Source organism: Anomaloglossus baeobatrachus, chromosome 6 (assembly GCF_048569485.1).
Source record: "Anomaloglossus baeobatrachus isolate aAnoBae1 chromosome 6, aAnoBae1.hap1, whole genome shotgun sequence".
NCBI classification, from domain to species: domain Eukaryota; kingdom Metazoa; phylum Chordata; class Amphibia; order Anura; family Aromobatidae; genus Anomaloglossus; species Anomaloglossus baeobatrachus.
Window position 1 is genome coordinate 176,387,602 of NC_134358.1, and position 21,819 is coordinate 176,409,420.

Here is a 21,819-nt window from a genome sequence, read left to right on the forward strand (position 1 = left end):
ATCATACATAAGGCCAGGAGAGTGCACCATCATACATAAGGCCAGGAGAGTGCACCATCATACATAAGGCCAGGAAAGTTCACCATCATACATAAGGCCAGGAGAGTGCACCATCATACATAAGGCCAGGAGAGTGCACCATGATACACAGTGCCAGCAGAGTACACCATATTAAACAATGAAGCAAAGTGTACAATCATAAACTTTGCCTTTACTTTGTTTGGATGAGAAATAGATTCCAAATTTAATTTTCCCAGAATTCTAAAATGTGATCTGACTGAAAGCAATGAGTAAAATGTAGTTGTATAGATTACCTGAATAACAGCATCCACATTAGAGATGATCTCTCCATCTGAACTCTCAACTGGAATATCATAAGATATTGTGTACCTCATGGATCCCCCATAAGACGTCAACTGGAATCATAAAATAACACAGAACTGTAAAACCAGAATAAAAGCTTTACATCTTTACATCTTTAAATCTTGATTTAAAAAAATGTGATTTAAAAAAGATATCATTTCTTGACACTACATTCCCTTGAAGCTCAAGACTCATGTTTGATTTTTAAACCGTGGGAGAATAATGCCACGTCAAAAGGAAGTGTCAGCCTATGTAAAATAAGGTCAGGGTGTCATAGTGAGATTGGACAAGGGTTGATTTTGGCTGCAGCTCATCATTGACTAGATTTGGAAAGAATAAAAAGCTTTTTTCATTTTGTGAAGAGGAACGTACTTTATTTCCAAGGTACATATGTGGTGCCTCCCAATAATACACGGATTGTAATGTCTTCTGGGCTTCTGTATTGTTGAAGCTTATTTGATGAGGGCCATCGAACTGGTCCTGCTGTGGCTGAATCCTTTCTGATCCGTGTAAATCACTGACATGCCATCCCCTTACACCAGACACCTGCAGTAGGAAAACAATGAATGTTTCAATAGCTAATATAGCAATAGTGATTAATATTTTTAAGATGAACATGATTATTTTAGGGTACCATAAAAAGTACATGCTAGAATGACTTTGCACCTCCATCTATTGGCTGGACGTAAACACGGTACAGAGCCGGAGCAAACTAGCTCCATACTCTGTTTAGTGACTTTGAGGCGAGTGCAAACTGAGCTGCAATACCCAAACAGCAAGATGCTAATGGTGGGGGACCTAGTGTCAGACCCCACCAATGACATAGATGGAGATGTCATTAATAGCTAAGTAGTGGATACTTGTTAAGAATTGTCACAAATGCTGAGACATTTCAGAGAAAAAAATTGTTTGAAAATCCAGAGAGAGGGAGACCGTACTAGTCCGATAGCATCCTCAACTAGCTTGTCCCTGCTGTGCTCTAGGTGATTGATAGGTCTCTCCCATGTGTGTACATAAGAAGAGACGTCATTCAACTAGAGCAGGGCGGGGAGAAGTTGGCCAGGGATGGCATCGGACTTGTCAGGCCTCTCCTAGAGATAAGCGGACCCATGGATGTTCAAGCCCAGAGGTTAGTAATGGAGTGGGCTCTATACTAACAGAATCTAACTTCTAGGTAATGAGTAGAGATGGGCGAATAGTAACTATTCGTGTTTCGATTATTCGTAACGAATGCCAAAGTGCTCAAGTATTCCGGTATTCGATACAAATAACAAACCTAATGCAAGTCAATTCGGAACCTGAGCCGGAGCATTTTTCTTATTATGACGAATACTGTACTAGTACTGTGTATTCAGTAAACATTATCTGAACACAAACAGTTACTATTCGTCCATCACTAATAATGAGACCTGTATAAATCTCTATACTGTAAGTTTGCTCCAGGAATGGTTTAAGGTAGTCTCCATGACAATGATATGGTGAGGAGGGGAAGCATTACAGTCTGGGACCCTCTGCCAATGCCTTTCAACATCAGCCCCTTTAAAAATCATGTGGCATTTATTAAAAGAAACCTGCCACCATGACAATTCAGCTCAATCTGCAGGCATCATGTTATAGAGCAGGAGGAGCTGAGAAGACTAATATATAGTTTTGTGAGTTTTGTGATTCAGTATAACCTGTGATTTCACTATGTTATCCTCCACTCTTTCTGGGATTTTCGGTCCAGTGGGCAGTCCTTTTAGTGATTGACAGCTTTTTTTATTTTGCTTGGACTGAATCATAATAATCTGTTACCTAATTAGAAAAGTCAGCTTTAGTTGTTCCAAAAAAGTTTATACTGAAATCACATACATGATGTTTCAGTGGCTTCAATAAACAGACATGCATTTGACTATTCAATAGTATTGTAGCATTCATGCCTCTAGTAATACTCTCCTGTTGCAGGAGATAAAGGTAATCTGCTCGTATACCTGAGTAGTATGCCAAAACAGTTCATCGCAGACACCCGAAACACCAAAGCAGAAGCATTCTGTGCATCCTTCAGGATTCTGCTCCTGTAAATTGTAGTAGCCGGCTTTACACCGATCACAGTTTTCCCCTTCCACATGTTCCTAAAATATGAGACCCAAAAATCATTAATATGAATACTACTGCTCATCCCTATCGGGATAATTACATCAGACATCATTGATTTAAGAAAATATCTGTGAATAACAGCCAAAGGGATTTACAAATAATCCAAGTTAGGATTCGCTCACATTTTCATATAAATACGTTGCGTGCAATTCGATAAAAAAATCAGGCTGCACTTGCACCAATATGGCAGAACTGATCTGGGATTTTTTTTCCTCAGCTGTTTTCGTCTCAAGGAAAAACATTGCAGCATGCTGCATATGGTTGCGTAAACCAGGTGAGACTCGCCAATGCAAGTCTATAGGTGAGAGAAAAGAACGGACATCACACGGACCATCCGAATGATGTCCGTTTCTTTCGGATACATTACCATTCTGTAACATAGAACACTGTAGACGGTCCTGTAAATAATTGTAGAATAATAGCTGCTGAGAAAAAGAAATGTGTGATATACTGTACAGTTAAAACATAATGGTATACTCATATTGCACTGGAATGACATATGGAATACCCAACGGATTTCACTCGTCCTACTTTTCTGGATGAAAATTGTACCGTTTTTTTATATTCCGATGTGAGCGAACTCTAAGTTGAGTAGAATTATAGAAAGTCAGGAATCTATCATTTACACTCACCTTACATATACATTGCTCGGCACAAGGATCATCATTCACGCTCCCTATTAGACTGCAGTTGCAACGCAGACAGTGTGGGTATCCCTTGTATCCAAACGCACACTGATCACACTTTGTGCCTGTATATCCCTCTTTGCACTGGCACTTTCCTGGAAGAACACCTTTAGAATGCAAAAGACATGGATTACAGGACAATGACGGCAACTAAATCATCTAAATAGCAGAATTAGGCGGGGGTCACATGGGTGTATAATCTGTCATGCAAGAGAATCATTCTTATTATGCTAATGACTCGGCTTAAACTGTGATCGAAGTTTGAGCCGAGTGGTATTTACTGTTTTCTGATTCCCCTGTATGAGTATATTAGATCACAGGTACGGAGAAGACAGAGAACATAATTTCTCCATCTTCTCCACTGTCTGTGTCTGCGTAAATGGGACTGCACTCAGATGTCATCTGTTTTGCACACACCCATAGACTTGAATGGGTGCTTGCCATCCGATATACACTGCCACTCACAGCATGCTGAGATTTTTTTTTCATGCTGCCCCATAGTATACCATTAGTTTGAGGGCTATCAGATAAAACACCGAATAGCCCTCGCCTGTGTTATACGCTCATGTGAGCGCCCCCTTAAAGTCATTCTCTAAGGGTTCACGAGTCTTCATTGGCAAAATAAGAAGTTGAATGGTGTCTGTTGCTTAACAATTACTTGCTGTAATAATTGTAAGGGTGTGATAAGAGGAATTAAAACCCCTCAGGCTACATTGTCATGATGAGTATTTGATGAGGTTTGACACTGCATATTTTTCCGGCGCAAATAACACTACATCTTACAGTTCCACCATAGTAGATAGGAATTATAGAAATCTCCTCCGTCTGTGCTTTTTCTTTCAAACTGTGTAAACTACCGTAACTTGCGGGGCATGTTTGAAGCCCACAACATGTCAATTTATTTTGGCATCAATATGCATTTTATTTGTGGATTTTCCCCATAGGCTTGAATAAGATGAGGAAAGTCTAAAGGTAAAAACTGTATATGCACTTTAAGGTATTTACGCAGCTAAAACTCACTAAAAAGGCATATGATCCGATAAAGATTTTCAAAGTTAACAAGAAGAACCAAAAACAAATAATTTTTAATTACAACATGACCCAACAAAAGGAGACAAAAAGGGCAGATGAAAAAATGCAATAAAAAATGCCATGAAAAATGGAAGTAACCAAATTTTAGCTCATTGGTGCAGAAATGCTGTAGAAAATCTGAAACATCAAAAATGCACCAAAAACTAATTGTGGGAACTGTTAGCAGAACATCCATAACAATGGTGATTAAATCAGCATAATATAGAGAAATATTGCTGATCATTATCTAGCTGGACGTGTTTGCACTAGGCCTAAGTGAAGTGCTATGTTCCCTGTATATGTTTCCCCACTACAGGTACTAACTGATATGTACTATATGCAGTATTAATATTTATTATAGCGCGATTTATTCCATGGCACTGTACACATATCACTGGAAATCACAACAGGAATAAAGCTCACTGCTTGAACAATGTAACCATATCTTTGGGAACTTTTAATAATCAGTGCAGCTCTGCACCATCTGTCATAGTTGAAGTGATTTTTTTAATGTTTTCCCACGAAAATATGGAGTTCTCACTGAAGATTACTACTGAAACATTTCTGAACATCTACATGTTCTCTAAGGAGACAGAGATAAATTGTGAATACAGTCAGCATATGGGGATTCCGCATGACACATCCCAAGCAATGAAATATATCAAAGTTCATTTGTTTGCAGCATAAGAACATATAAAAAATGGGGATACAGTAATGTCATACCTGGATTGGCATGCTTATCATCAACCACACAGTTAGGGCTAACTGATCCAAAGGGGTCACATTCGCAAGGACGGCAAGGATCATCTGTGTAAGGCGAGACCTGTTGGGGGAATTTGACATCCATAACTGAATATGACTAATTAGGCTTTGTACTTGTAGTAATGATTCCATGGGACACTCAGAGAATATGTACTACATTGTTCTCATCAGTAGTAGAGTCGTCTTGTGAGCCACTGGAATTATGGATTTTTTGACATGGGATTATGTTGAACTATAAATTATAAGTTGACTTAGCCCTTTTGGGTTAGCTGTCTACATATGTCCGTGGCCTCCTTTTTCACTACAACTCAAAGACACACTTTTAAATTGAGATCTAGCCACCATGAATGATCTAAATGATCATGTCTGTAGAAACAGCTTTAGGTGACTTGCTTAACCATTAACCTGTCAGCTGGTATAAACCTAGTATGTAGGGTGGCACATCACAAAAAGGGAGGGGGTCGACATTTACTAATAATACTACTAATTTTATTCTGATTGTTAGATTCTGTGTGTTGCTGAACAACCACAAAGTGCAAGCAGGAATGGCTAAGGAAGGGCTTAAATATTTCCATGAACCAATCTTGTGAAATCTTTCTGAGCAGTCCCTGGCTATCTACCAGGGGCATAGATATGGTTAAAAGCCAGGGGCATTGATATGGTTTCACTGGGTCCGAGAGGTAGCAACTTAGGAAAAACCTTAGCCCAACTTGAAAGTAGGTGGATTTACAGGTTGGGCACCCTTGCTCCTTTCGGCCTCAATGAAAACATGGGAATTTCTGCCTTTTTATAAGATCAATATCATTCTCTGCAGTATTTCTAGGGGTTGGTTTTATTCATGAGGGATGGATGGGGTTTTTGGACATCTCCTTTTTCTTCATGTTGTTTTATTTTTGATTTTAACATTTTTTATATTATCTTTAGATACAGCGTGTGTTGACCTTTCTGGTGTATTCATGTGAAGTACATGGAGTTTCGGCATCATTGAGTCTTCCTTGTTCCAGACCTCACGGTTAATTGATTGGCACCCATTATATCATCTGAAGAGCCTTTTTCTTATTTTCTTCTTATTTTTTTAAAAAGTGGTCATTTTTGTTATAGTATTTTTGTATAGGCTTTTAATAATAATTTTTTACATATATATATATATATATATATATATATATATATATATATATATATATATATATATATATATATATATATATACAGTGCCAACAAGTAGTATTCAACCCCCTGCAGATTTAGCAGGTTTGATAAGATGCAAATAAGTTAGAACCTGCAAACTTCAAACAAGAGTAGGATTTATTAACAGATGCATAAATCTTACAAACCAACAAGTTTTGTTGCTCAGTTAAATTTTAATAAATTTTCAACATAAAAGTATGGGTCAATTATTATTCAACCCCTAGGTTTAATATTTTGTGGAATAACCCTTGTTTGCAATTACAGCTAATAATCGTCTTTTATAAGACCTAATCAGGCCGGCACAGGTCTCTGGAGTTATCTTGGCCAACTCCTCCATGCAGATCTTCTCCAAGTTATCTAGGTTCCTTGGGTGTCTCATGTGGACTTTAATCTTGAGCTCCTTTTACAAGTTTTCAATTGGGTTAAGGTCAGGAGACTGACTAGGCCACTGCAACACCTTGATTTTTTCCCTCTTGAACCAGGCCTTGGTTTTCTTGGCTGTGTGCTGTGGGTCGTTGTCTTGTTGGAAGATGAAATGACGACCCATCTTAAGATCCTTGATGGAGGAGCAGAGGTTCTTGGCTAAAATCTCCAGGTAGGCCGTGCTATCCATCTTGCCATGGATGCGGACCAGATGGCCAGGCCCCTTGGCTGAGAAACAGCCCCACAGCATGATGCTGCCACCACCATGCTTGACTGTAGGGATGGTATTCTTGGGGTCGTATGCAGTGCCATCCAGTCTCCAAACGTCACGTGTGTGGTTGGCACCAAAGATCTCGATCTTGGTCTCATCAGACCAGAGAACCTTGAACCAGTCTGTCTCAGAGTCCTCCAAGTGATCATGAGCAAACTGTAGACGAGCCTTGACATGACGCTTTGAAAGTAAAGGTACCTTACGGGCTCGTCTGGAACGAAGATCATTGCGGTGGAGTACGTTACTTATGGTATTGACTGAAACCAATGTCCCCACTGCCATGAGATCTTCCCGGAGCTCCTTCCTTGTTGTCCTTGGGTTAGCATTGACTCTTCGGACAAGCCTGGCCTCAGCACGGGAGGAAACTTTCAAAGGCTGTCCAGGCCATGGAAGGCTAACAGTAGTTCCATAAGCCTTCCACTTCCGGATGATGCTCCCAACAGTGGAGACAGGTAGGCCCAACTCCTTGGAAAGGGTTTTGTACCCCTTGCCAGCCTTGTGACCCTCCACGATCCTGTCTCTGATGGCGTTGGAATGCTCCTTTGTCTTTTCCATGTTTACCAAGTATGAGTGCTGTTCACAAGTTTGGGGAGGGTCTTAATTAGTCAGAAAAGGCTGGAAAAAGAAATAATTAATCCAAACATGTGAAGCTCATTGTTCTTTGTGCCTGAAATACTTCTTAATACTTTAGGGGAACCAAACAGAATTCTGGTGGTTTGAGGGGTTGAATAATAAATGACCCTCTGAATAAACTTTTCCCAATTTAAAAAAATAAATAAAAAAGAAATAACATTCTTTTTTGCTGCAGTACATTTCACACTTCCAGGCTGATCTACAGTCCAAATGCCACAATGCCAAGTTAATTCCGAATGTGTAAACCTGCTAAATCTGCAGGGGGTTGAATACTACTTGTAGGCACTGTGTATATATATATATATATATATATATATATATATATATATATATATATATATATATATATGTATATATATATATATATATATATATATATATATATATATATTTATGTATATTTAATCAATATTGGTTTTATATTTATATATTCAGCACATTTATGCAGTAGTATTTTGTCTTTCCATGCACTTCTCACTTTTATACACTAGCATTCACATATCAGTGTCTTAATAAATATTTTCGTATTTGACACAAAGTGTAATATATATTATTACTTATTAATATTGGCTTTATATTTATATATTTGCACATTGTTATAGCAGTACTTTGCCCTTTCATGCACTCGTCACTTCCATACACCATAATTCACATACAGTTAGGTCCAGAAATATTTGGACAGTGACACAAGTTTTGTTATTTTAGCTGTTTACAAAAACATGTTCAGAAATACAATTATATATATATAATATGGGCTGAAAGTGCACACTCCCAGCTGCAATATGAGAGTTTTCACATCCAAATCGTAGAAAGGGTTTAGGAATCATAGCTCTGTAATGCATAGCCTCCTCTTTTTAAAGGGACCAAAAGTAATTGGACAAGGGACTCTAAGGGCTGCAATTAACTCTGAAGGCATCTCCCTCGTTAACCTGTAATCAATGAAGTAGTTAAAAGGTCTGGGGTTGATTACAGGTGTGTGGTTTTGCATTTGGAAGCTGTTGCTGTGACCAGACAACATGCGGTCTAAGGAACTCCCAATTGAGGTGAAGCAGAACATCCTGAGGCTGAAAAAAAAGAAAAAATCCATCAGAGAGATAGCAGACATGCTTGGAGTAGCAAAATCAACAGTCGGGTACATTCTGAGAAAAAAGGAATTGACTGGAGAGCTTGGGAACTCAAAAAGGCCTGGGCGTCCACGGATGACAACAGTGGTGGATGATCGCCGCATACTTTCTTTGATGAAGAAGAACCCATTCACAACATCAACTGAAGTCCAGAACACTCTCAGTGAAGTAGGTGTATCTGTCTCTAAGTCAACAGTAAAGAGAAGACTCCATAAAAGTAAATACAAAGGGTTCACATCTAGATGCAAACCATTCATCAATTCCAAAAATAGACAGGCCAGAGTTAAATTTGCTGAAAAACACCTCATGAAGCCAGCTCAGTTCTGGAAAAGTATTCTATGGACAGATGAGACAAAGATCAACCTGTACCAGAATGATGGGAAGAAAAAAGTTTGGAGAAGAAAGGTAACGGCACATGATCCAAGGCACACCACATCCTCTGTAAAACATGGTGGAGGCAACGTGATGGCATGGGCATGCATGGCTTTCAATGGCACTGGGTCACTTGTGTTTATTGATGACATAACAGCAGACAAGAGTAGCCGGATGAATTCTGAAGTGTACCGGGATATACTTTCAGCCCAGATTCAGCCAAATGCCACAAAGTTGATCGGATAGCGCTTCATAATACAGATGGACAATGACCCCAAGCATACAGCCAAAGCTACCCAGGAGTTCATGAGTGCAAAAAAGTGGAACATTCTGCAATGGCCAAGTCAATCACCAGATCTTAACCCAATTGAGCATGCATTTCACTTGCTCAAATCCAGACTTAAGACGGAAAAACCCACAAACAAGGCTGCGGCTGTAAAGGCCTGGCAAAGCATTAAGAAGGAGGAAACCCAGCGTTTGGTGATGTCCATGGGTTCCAGACTTAAGGCAGTGATTGCCTCCAAAGGATTCACAACAAAATATTGAAAATAAAAATATTTTGTTTGGGTTTGGTTTATTTGTCCAATTACTTTTGACCTCCTAAAATGTGGAGTGTTTGTAAAGAAATGTGTACAATTCCTACAATTTCTATCAGATATTTTTGTTCAAACCTTCAAATTAAACGTTACAATCTGCACTTGAATTCTGTTGTAGAGGTTTCATTTCAAATCCAATGTGGTGGCATGCAGAGCCCAACTCGCAAAAATTGTGTCACTGTCCATATATTTCTGGACCTAACTGTATTAGTGCTTTCATCAGTATTCTCTTATTTTGACACATAGCAGAATATAGATTAGTATTTATTAACAAATGTCTCTTTTTATGTTTATTCATGCACTTGTCACTTTTTTATCTTGGAACATTGATGATATACTATGAATAATATGTTTTCTGAATTTATGCTGTAATCGTTTATATATCATATATATGTATGGTCACCAGTATTTATTAATGTTTATATTTCACCATTTACCCATTTAATTTTACTATCTCCATTTCTTGTGCTTTATTACACTAATAGGGCAATTTGCCCGAAATAAATATGGCTGTTCCACACATTACCTACCTGTTTACGTTATATTGTCTGGGTGCCCTAGACCAAAATGGTCTGTATTTTGTTTTGCTGCCAGTGCGCATGCGTCGACCGGTGCTATTTTACTTCCGGTACGCGTCCATACAGCCCCATTTGACCGCTAACACTTCCTGTCAGGTGGCGTGCGGTCATGTGACGCTGGACGCATAACCAGGAAGTAAATGATAATAATGGAGCTGAATGACAACATGCGCCGTTATAACGGCAGCTTTCTGACTGGTCACACCATGCTATTTAATATGGATATCCCTGACCCCTGACACGCCCCCTGAGGATGCTTACGGGCGAAACACATGTCGGAAATCCGGGCCGTGGACAGAGCACCAGACAGTACACCTTCAGGTACATTCATTACTGTTCATAGAGTATTGCATAGCTCTGTTATATCCTGTTTTTTCAGCATTTCAGTGGAACCTGGTGGTATTGAACATAGGCAATATAGAACATATGGTCTCAATGCCACCACTTACGGCTTTATACTCTTTCAGCCGTTTTCATTGGTAATTTTCCCTGTCGTATACCTGACAGCCTTTTTTAGGGTTATTTTTGTCCCTATGGTCTATGGGTATATACAGTTAGGTCCAGAAATATTTGGACAGTGACACAATTTTCGCGAGTTGGGCTCTGCATGCCACCACATTGGATTTGAAATAAAACTTCTACAACAGAATTCAAGTGCAGATTGTAACGTTTAATTTGAAGGTTTGAACAAAAATATCTGATAGAAATTGTAGGAATTGTACACATTTCATTACAAACACTCCACATTTTAGGAGGTCAAAAGTAATTGGACAAATAAACCAAACCCAAACAAAATATTTTTATTTTCAATATTTTGTTGTGAATCCTTTGGAGGCAATCACTGCCTTAAGTCTGGAACCCATGGACATCACCAAACGCTGGGTTTCCTCCTTCTTAATGCTTTGCCAGGCCTTTACAGCCGCAGCCTTGTTTGTGGGTCTTTCCGTCTTAAGTCTGGATTTGAGCAAGTGAAATGCATGCTCAATTGAGTTAAGATCTGGTGATTGACTTGGCCATTGCAGAATGTTCCACTTTTTTGCACTCATGAACTCCTGGGTAGCTTTGGCTGTATGCTTGGGGTCATTGTCCATCTGTACTATGAAGCGCCGTCCGATCAACTTTGCGGCATTTGGCTGAATCTGGGCTGAAAGTATATCCTGGTACAGTTCAGAATTCATCCGGCTACTCTTGTCTGCTGTTATGTCATCAATAAACACAAGTGACCCAGTGCCATTGAAAGCCATGCATGCCCATGTCATCACGTTGCCTCCACCATGTTTTACAGAGGATGTGGTGTGCCTTGGATCATGTGCCGTTCCCTTTCTTCTCCAAACTTTTTTCTTCCCATCATTCTGGTACAGGTTGATCTTTGTCTCATCTGTCCATAGAATACTTTTCCAGAACTGAGCTGGCTTCATGAGGTGTTTTTCAGCAAATTTAACTCTGGCCTGTCTATTTTTGGAATTGATGAATGGTTTGCATCTAGATGTGAACCCTTTGTATTTACTTTTATGGAGTCTTCTCTTTACTGTTGACTTAGAGACAGATACACCTACTTCACTGAGAGTGTTCTGGACTTCAGTTGATGTTGTAAACTGGTTCTTCTTCACCAAAGAAAGTATGCGGCGATCATCCACCACTGTTGTCATCCGTGGACGCCCAGGCCTTTTTGAGTTCCCAAGCTCACCAGTCAATTCCTTTTTTCTCAGAATGTACCCGACTGTTGATTTTGCTACTCCAAGCATGTCTGCTATCTCTCTGATGGATTTTTTCTTTTTTTTTTCAGCCTCAGGATGTTCTGCTTCACCTCAATTGAGAGTTCCTTAGACCGCATGTTGTCTGGTCACAGCAACAGCTTCCAAATGCAAAACCACACACCTGTAATCAACCCCAGACCTTTTAACTACTTCATTGATTACAGGTTAACGAGGGAGATGCCTTCAGAGTTAATTGCAGCCCTTAGAGTCCCTTGTCCAATTACTTTTGGTCCCTTTAAAAAGAGGAGGCTATGCATTACAGAGCTATGATTCCTAAACCCTTTCTCCGATTTGGATGTGAAAACTCTCATATTGCAGCTGGGAGTGTGCACTTTCAGCCCATATTATATATATAATTGTATTTCTGAACATGTTTTTGTAAACAGGTAAAATAACAAAACTTGTGTCACTGTCCAAATATTTCTGGACCTAACTGTATATTTAATGTAGAATCCTATAGCCAATTACAATAATGTTTTTTGGAATGTAACTTTGTAATTTCAGTGTACTTTAAGGAGTACTTTGCACACTACGATTGTAGCGATGCCGAGCGCGATAATCCCCGCCCCCGTCGCACATGCGATCTCTTGTGATAGCTGCCGTAGCGAACATTATCACTGCGGCTGCTTCACATGCACTTACCTGCCCTGCGACGTCGCTCTGGCCAGCGAACCGCCTCCTTTCTTACGTCACACGGCAGGCGGCCAATAGAAGCAGAGGGGCGGAGATGAGCGGGACGTAAACATCCCGCCCACCTTCTTCCTTCCTCATTGCAGCCGGGACGCAGGTAAGGAGATGTTCCTCGCTCTTGCGGCTTCATACACAGCGATGTGTGCTGCCGCAGGAACGAGGAACAACATCGTACCTGTCGCTGCAGCGACATTATGGAAATGCCCGACACTATACCGATCATACAATTTCGACACTTTTGAGCTCGTTAATTGTATTAAAAATGATTCACATACTCCAATGTCGACAACGACGCCGGATGTGCGTCACTTTCGATTTGCCCCCACCGACATCACAGCTGCGATGTCGTAGTGTGCAAAGTACCCCTAATAGTGTATGCATCCACCAATCCCGAGTGCTATACTAACATTCCTTGAAACACCTTGTTGTATCTAAAAATTGTGAATATATTGTTTAATAAATACATTAATTTAAATATTAGACCTTGTGTCACTGGTTTTCAACCAATATTGTGGTTGTTTATGGGTTAAAAAGTTTATCCTAGTGTGGTCTGTGATATATGACTAATATAGGACTTGATGTTTAATACCTACAGAGAGTGCATGGTCCTGGACCCCCCTTACAGGAATATATGTCCCCTATTCTGGGCTCCTTGTAGGTATATATGTCTTCCATCCTGGGTCCCTTCCAGGTATATACATCCCACTTCCTGGTATATATGTCCACCATCCAGGGCCCGATCCTAGTATATATGTCACATTAAGTAAATAAACATTAACGAAAACTACTTCAGCCTACCTTGTTGCATAGTCTTATAGTGGCCTTTACTTCACCCACACTCCGTGGAGGAGTGGGTTTTCTCCCTCTAACAACTGCACTTTCAACCCAATGCTACCTCTATCCTCCCCACCCTCTTATCCTCCGTTCTCTTGAAGTGCATTCTGTCCATATCTACTCTCCCTCCAACAGTCAGTGGGATGTCATAAACCGACCCCGGGCCCAGCTACTGCCTTTATTGACCAATTCTCCACCTAGCTTCTACAGTTTCTCACTGATGACATTCCCCTCATCATCATGGGTGACCAACATCCCCACTAACCCCTGCCAGTTGGCAGCCTCTCAACCCCTGTCATTTGCTCCATGTTTGGCCTTACTCAGTAGTCCTCCTCAGCCACTCGCACTGACGGACATACATTAGACCTTATATTTATCCACAAGGTCAGGGTTCTCTCTTTTCTGTACCAGCAGGGCCGGATTATAGGCGGGGCAGGCGGGGCTTCAGCCCAGGGGCCCCCACCACAAGAGCCTCTGAGGGGGCCCCCACCACCATCTGTGTGTCCGCCATTTTATTAATGCCGCAGTGGTTCAAGACCGCACTGTACCTTTAAGGTATTTCAATCCCGGCCATCACTGTACTGCAGACACGCCCACTGGACGCTGTGTCTGCCAGGATGACGTCACCGCGCACCTGCTGCTGCTTCTTCCTTCCGTAGAGGAACTGTGGGAGGACCGGAGGTCTCAGTGGATCCCGGTAAGTATGAGGTCATTAATCATGGTGCCGGCCGGGCAGGAGACTGCAGTGAGGAGGGAGCAGGACGCCGCTGATAACTCCAGACCGGATTCCATAGTGTCAGCACAGCGGCCACTCTGCTCGGGATCAGTGTGAGTTATTGCAGCAGACCAGGTCGGGCTGTCAGTGCCGGGTCATCGGCTCCAGCCTCATCTCTCCCCTGCAATAACTCACACTGATCTCCAGCACAAACATCACTACACAGATCCTGCACTGATCACATCTGAGCCTGCAGCACAGATTATACTACAGTATATGGCCCATATTACATATAGAATATGTTACATCCTGTCCTGTAGGTCCAGGTGTGATCAGTGCAGGGCATGGTATATCTGTGTACATGGTATAGCACATCCATTGTACAGAGCAGTGTGATATACTGTGTACACATATCAGATGGTATATAATAATGTGTATATTGTATAACATCTGGTGTCTGTATCACAGTATATTGTGTACCAGTCATGTATTCTCCTGTACACTGTACAGGAGCGTACCTTTAGGGGGCATGCGTCATATTTGCCCCTGCACAGTAATCAGGGGGGCACCATTAAAAAGTGAGGCAGCAGTATGGTGGAAGAAAATTGTAAGTGGAGAGTATTGGTGGAGTAAAGTGTGAGGGGCATAGCATAGAGACTGGGTAGTGGGGGGGGGGGATAAACAGTATAGAGAAGGGGCAGCATGGTGGCCAGTGTGAGGGCGCAGTATGCTGAGGAGGGGGAATATGAGACTGAGTTGCACTATAGTGATTTTGGTGCTGAGGGTGAGGGCAGTATAGAGAGGGGATAGCTTTGGGGACAGTGTGAGGGTACAGCTCAGGAGGGGGCGTGTGAGGAGGGGGCACAGTATAGACATTTGGAAGTATAGTGGGAACACATTGTACAGGACGGTGTGACGAGGGGGCCCAGAACTGAAAGAAGACGCCATGTACCATAAGAATGACATTGTGTGGGTCATTTTATGCAGGGAGCACAGTGAGGGGCAATTATTTATTCAGGTGCATAGCGTAGGTCATATATTTATATTTAGGAGCATTATAATCATTCTGCTATTTATTTATAAGGGCATAATGTCGAGATGTGCTGCAGAAGACCCGGGAAGTCTGCGGAGATGAGCTGAGGATGTGAAAAGTCTTCATGACGTCTGGACAAGATGGAGAAGAAAGAATAAGATGACTCCGATCAGAGAAGATGTCACCTACAAGGTACCTGGATGTAACTGTATGTTTGTGATACTCAATGCATCTCATCAGGACTGTGGTTCCTGTATGGTCCAAAGTCTGATAAATACTTATAACTCCCAGCATTTTCTTACAATTGTTAAGGACATACTGGGAGTTTTTAATTCATGTGATACAAATGTATATGGGGATGTGACATTACAATATATTGTTGTAGTAAATTTGGTACTGTAGTCATGTATTGGTGGTTCTGGTGATATATTCGTTTACTGATGAGGGTGCTAGCAGGGGCATAACTACCGCGGTCGCAGCGGTCGTCTCTGCGACCGGGCCCGGGAGGTTAGGGGCTCGGCAACCGCCAGGCAGATCAGCAGCCAGCTCCTGTCAGTGAGAGAGGATCTGCGCTGTTCTGCCGCAGACCACGCGGCCGCTATTTGAACCGGTGCCGCCGCCGACACCGGGCCCCCCTGCCTGGTGTCAGCCGCAGCAGCGGGGCCCCCTGCCTGGTGTCAGCCGCAGCATCGGGGCCCCCTGCCTGGGGCGGCTCCCCCATCACCGCGCACAGTAATGATGAAGCATAGCGCTGCCGCGCTATGCATCATCATTCTACCCCTGTGCCTGCGCCGTGACGTCACTCCCGTGCGACTGCTGTGCTAAATGCACAGAGTGCAGGACGTGAGGACGCCGACCACAGCACCGGGAGAACGAGCAGCGGGGAGGACGAGCAGCGGTGAGGACAGAGCAGCGGCAAGGGAACGAGGGAAGCGGCGAGGACAGAGCAGCGGCAGGGGAACGAGCAGCGGGGAGGACGAGCGCCAGTGAGGACAGAGCAGCGACAAATTCGAGCAGCGGCGAGGGAAGGAGGGGAGGACGGCGGCGAGGACAGAACAGCGGGGAGGACGAGCAGCGGCGAGGACAGAGCAGCGGGGAGGACGAGCAGCGACGTGGGAACGAGCAGCGGCGAGGACAGAGCAGCGGCGAGGACGAGCAGCGGCGGGGGAACGAGGAGACGTGAAGAGAGAGGGTAGAGAGAGGGTAAACGGTGGTCAGAGGCTTGGGAAGGCTGCATTATTTTACATGGAGGCTGCATTATTATCCAATTGTATGTATCAGCTCACCGTGTGAAAGCTCAATCCCGGTTTCGTCCTGGAGCACGGACAGGCACTGCCACAGCCCGGTATAATATAGGAAAGATGAAAGGATGTCCAGCTCTTCAGGCAAAGAAACCAACGTCTTTATTTCATCATGCAGACACAAAGAATGACATGACAAGCACTACGCGTTTCAGGTGAAACACTCACCCTTGATCATGCAGTCCCATGACTACTTGCTCATGGCACGGGAAAATCATGACAGTGTGCAGTCTGCAAGCTGTGAGAATTCAGAAGTCTGCAGTCATATAGGATAACTACAAATTTTCCTTGTCGACCTGGACAACCCCTTTAATAATAAAAGTAAGCCCCGTAGCATGCCCAATCCAACAACCTGTAATATACTCAATGTAAGGATTCAGCTCTGCTTGCTAATTCCAGAAGTGGTCACATGACCACTTGCAGGTCATTTTAATACTTTGAGTCACAATTAGCTTCTCTTCCTGCTTCTCTCTATGGGCTGTAGTATTTCACTGAACATTGAGAGAGTTAGGAAGAGCAGCTTATCGGTACGTGTGAAAATGGCGTATGAGCGGTCACATGACAACTACTCAAACCGCATAAGCCGTGTATAGAAGGGGGCACCAAACTGAACTCCTACTCCATGGACAGGAAAACCTAGATCCACCTCTGATACTGTGTATGGTATACCGTGTACAGACATCGGCTGCTATGTACTACTCCGGAGATAATATAGAGCACATTGTTATTTTTAGCAACCATTGCTGCCAGTGAGAACTTTCCCTTGCTGTATTTTTACTATTCCTTGGCTGTCTTAACATTGGGATCAATAAAAAAATGTGAGTAACTCTACTTTCTGAGTATAAGTGACGGCTGTGAGTGATCCTGGACTGTATCTGTATTGTAGTACTGTAAATCTGAATGTGGCAGAACAGGAGAAGATAAATGTTCATTGGATTTATCTAAATGCTACAGTTCGCGCTCTACTGTTATGGCTAAAAATTTTAACGTTATGGGGCCCCCACCAGATTTTCTGCCCAGGGGCCCCCACCAACCTTAATCTGGCCCTGTGTACCAGTCTGTCACTGTTAGTTTGTTTACTGTAATTTATATCTGAATTTTGTATTTTACACCTTTTCATATGCAGCATCATGTAATTAATGGTGTCTAAAATAAAATAAATAATAATAATGGGCAATAAAAAGGAGTCAGTGCATAATTTTCATGATTTCTGCTACCATAGATAAGCAAAAAAGCTCTTAAGTAATAATTTGGAGTAACATCATCTTGGCTGAGTAGCTGACATCGGTGCCTGTGACTGTGGGCACAGAAGTGATGCCATGCGCTGCCCATCGCTTGCAAGCAGAAGTCACTTGCTGTCATAAGAAAAGGACACCGCATGACGGAAGAAATGAGGGAAGGTGCGTAGAATTGTTTACTTTTTATGCATTAAAAAAGCGACATAACCGGAGGCATATATAACTGAAAGGGGCCCAGGATGGACAATATACATAACAGGATGGGTAACATATATACCAGGATGAGGGACATATGTACAAGGATAGGCCCAGGATACGGGACATACAGTGCTGGCCAAAAGTATTGGCACCCATGCAATTCTGTCAGATAATACTCAGTTTATTCTTGAAAATGATTGCAATCACAAATTCTTTGGTATTATTATCTTCATTTAATTTGTCTTCAATGAAAAAAAAAATTGTCATAAAGCCAAAATATAATTCCACACCAAACATAAAAAACGGGGTGGACAAAAGTATTGGCACAGTTTGAAAAATCATGTGATGCTTCTCTAATTTGTGTAATTAACAGCACCTGTAACTTACCTGTGGCACCTAACAGGTGTTGGCAATAACTAAATCACACTTGCAGCCAGTTGACATGGATTAAAGTTGACTCAACCTCTGTCCTGTGTCCTTGTGTGTACCACATTGAGCATGGAGAAAAGAAAGAAGACCAAAGAACTGTTTGGGACTTGAGAATCCAAATTGTGAGGAAGCATGAGCAATCTCAAGGCTACAAGTCCATCTCCAGAGACCTGAAAGTTCCTGTGTCTATGGTGCGCAGTGTCATCAAGAAGTTTAAAGCCCAAGAAAAATTGACGAGAGATTTCAACACAAGATAGTGCGGATGGTGGATAAAGAACCTCGACTAACATCCAAACAAGTTCAAGCTGCCCTACAGTCCGAGTGTACAACAGTGTCAACCCGTACTAATCGTCGGCGTCTGAATGAAAAGGGACTGTATGGTAGGATACCCAGGAAGACCCCACTTCTTACCCCGAGACATAAAAAAGCCAGGCTGGAGTTTGCCAAAACTTACCTGAGAAAGCCTAAAACATTTTGGAAGAATGTTCTCTGGTCAGATGAGACAAACGTAGAGATTTTTGGGAAAAGCCATCAACATAGACTTTACAGGAAAAAAGAGGCATTCAAAGAAAAGAACACGGTCCCTAAAGTCAAACATGGCTCAGGTTCCCTGATGTTTTGGGGTTGCTTTGCTGCCTCTGGCACTGGACTGCTTGATCATGTGCATGGCATTATGAAGTCTGAAGACTACCAATAAATTTTGCAGCATAATGTAGGGCCCAGTGTGAGAAAGCTGGGTCTCCCTCAGAGGTCATGGGTCTTCCAGCAGGACAATGACCCAAAACACACTTCAAAAAGCACTAGAAAATGGTTTGAGAGAAAGCACTGGAGACTACTAAAGTGGCCAGCAGTGAGTCCAGACCTGAATCCCATAAAACCCCTGTGGAGAGATCTCAAAATAGCAGTTTGGAGAAGGCACCCTTCAAATCTCAGGGACCTGGAGCAGTTTGCCAAAGAAGAATGGTCTAAAATTCCAGGAGAGCATTGTAAGAAACTCATTGATGGTTACCAGAAGCGGTTGTTCGCAGTTATTTTGGCTAAAGGTTGTGCAACCAAGTATTAGGCTAAGGGTGCCAATACTTTTGTCTGGCCCATTTTTGGAGTTTTGTATGAAATGATCAATGATTTGAAGTTAATAATACCAAAGAATTTGTGATTGTAATAATTTTCAAGAAGAAACTGAGTATTATCTGACAGAATTGCAGAGGTGCCAATACTTTTGGCCAGCACTGTTTATACCTGGACGGGCCAAGGATGGGGGACATATATACCAGGATAGTGAACATATATACCAGGAGGGGGACGTAAATACCAGGATGAGGTATATATACGAGGAAGGGACCTAGGATGGGCAACATATATACCAGGATGGGGGACATATATACCAGGATGGGGGACGTATGAAGCAGGATGAGGAACATATATACAAGAATGAGGGAAATATATATAAGGATGTGTGACATATATACCAGGAAGGGGCCGCCCAGGATCCCCCATGTTTACCTCCGAAAAATACTTTACATCACACAGGAGACACTGAAGTTGCTGTATATACATCACATAGGAGACAGTACACAATGCTGCATATGTGCGCAGAGTTCTCCCCACAAAAAATAAAGAGTCAAAACTCTATTCATTTAAGTGCTGTAGCTCACTGGAAATCTGTCCTGAGCCACATGAATAGCCATCCAGGGCTGCATGTGGGCCACGGACCACTGGCTGGAGACCCCTGTTGCAGAATTTCAGAAAGAATATATATACTTTGAAAAAGATCTAGGAATGCAGAGATGTTCATTGGGTGTTTCCACCCTGGCTTTACTGCACCCAGCTAAGCATTATTAACAGACCTCTTCCTATATGTGCTTAGGCAGAAGTCAGATGTAGCTGCACAATGGACTCTTCTACTGTAGCCTAACACTTTTTTTTCATTCTATGGCACTAATTCATCATTTGCCGGATTTTTAAGTCACTTTTCTTTTTTGTCTGGTTGTCTTCTTTGCTGGTTTTTGCACCAAATTCTTTCAATTTGCACATGTGGTTCATGAATTTTGTGCAAAGTAAAAAAAAAAACTGTTTATTTTTTTTCTGTAACCTTTTTTTGTTATGTTAGTGCAAAATGACGAATGTTTCGAGAAAAGGTGCAAAAATGCAACAAAAATATCTGGGGTACATAAAATCCCTCCAATTTTTTTCTAATCCTGTTCCACCCTCTGAAAAGTCACTCTGGTTATGTGTAGGGTGGTTGGGCAATACAAGAAGTGAACCTCTTGACATTGTATTTATGCGTTTATGCACAGTGTTGACCAGTGTTAACCAAGTTCATGCAGATGACCTAATAACAAGGTCAGATATTGTTTATGCTGTGATCTTACCTTGTGTGGCCTGAAGTAGCCTTCAATACAGGTTTCACAATTGATTCCGGCTGTAAACTGAGTACAGTTCATACAAACTCCACCGCCAATATATTGCTCATGAATGTTCAAGCTCATATTGCGATCAGCCACAGTCTGGTCATAGTAACAATCTTCTGCTTTATTGTGGCAGTTACACTCTGCACAAAAGAGTAAAATATGACGTAAGTATATACATGATTACTGTATATCCTATGAATCCCTGTCTCTATAAGGATCAAAGGCTGTGGATACAGTAGAAACAAAACTCAACTTACTCTCACATTTATTGCCAATGGAAATGGTGCCAGGTCGCCAAGGATTCTGGTGGTAACCAGGGCAACACTCGCTACAACTCTCCCCACAAGTGTTACGTTCACACTGGCACTGGAGTTTCTGCATGAAATAAAAAGGAATTAGAAATGAAGCCTCTTTTATATACTGACCCACATTCCACACCAAGTAAATGAAATCTAGTTTTTGTTAGCTAAATTCTATTGAGATTGAAATACCTTTCTCATGTCACCAGCGGAAGAATGTAATGTGACAGGCGTGACACCAACGCCATGACGGCAGGTCCACAATACTGCCATACACTTTGGATTACATGCGTGTGTGTTTATACTGTATATATACGAGGGGCGATCCAAAAGTAATGATAATCGGTTATTTCTATTGCACACAGAAATTAAAATAAAATGTTTTCTTCTCTCTTAGGTACCCACTAGTCCAGGAAAAAAATCACTTAAATAGGCCACGATTCCTGGGAGCGACATTCATTTGAATATGAACTGCCGAGGAGTGAACATCAAAATGGAAAAAAACGAGCTCAGAGCTGTCATCAAATACCTCTGCTTGAAAAAAATGACTACCAAAGACATACACAGCGACTTGGTGGAAACATTGGGGGACTCTTCTCCTCCATATTCCACAGTTGCACGCTGGGCCAAGGAATTTAAGCTGGGAAGAACATCGACGGAAGATGAACATCGTGAAGGACGCCCATCCACGTCCCTCAATGAAGAAAATGT

At 42.0% G+C, this 21,819-nt stretch overlaps 1 protein-coding gene across 2 annotated transcripts in view; it reads right to left on the reverse strand.

The window, feature by feature from the left end:
• Positions 1-21,819, reverse strand: part of LAMA1 (laminin subunit alpha 1) — a 306,682-nt gene that overhangs the window by 153,182 nt on the left and 131,681 nt on the right. For both annotated transcript variants that reach the window (XM_075314522.1, XM_075314523.1), the window contains exons 7-13: positions 21,067-21,184; positions 20,771-20,949; positions 4,980-5,079; positions 3,132-3,292; positions 2,334-2,474; positions 736-909; positions 315-416 (exon numbers count right to left, since the gene is read on the reverse strand). In XM_075314522.1, the coding sequence (XP_075170637.1) occupies positions 315-416; positions 736-909; positions 2,334-2,474; positions 3,132-3,292; positions 4,980-5,079; positions 20,771-20,949; positions 21,067-21,184 (975 nt within the window). The remainder of the gene's footprint in view (positions 1-314; positions 417-735; positions 910-2,333; positions 2,475-3,131; positions 3,293-4,979; positions 5,080-20,770; positions 20,950-21,066; positions 21,185-21,819) is intronic.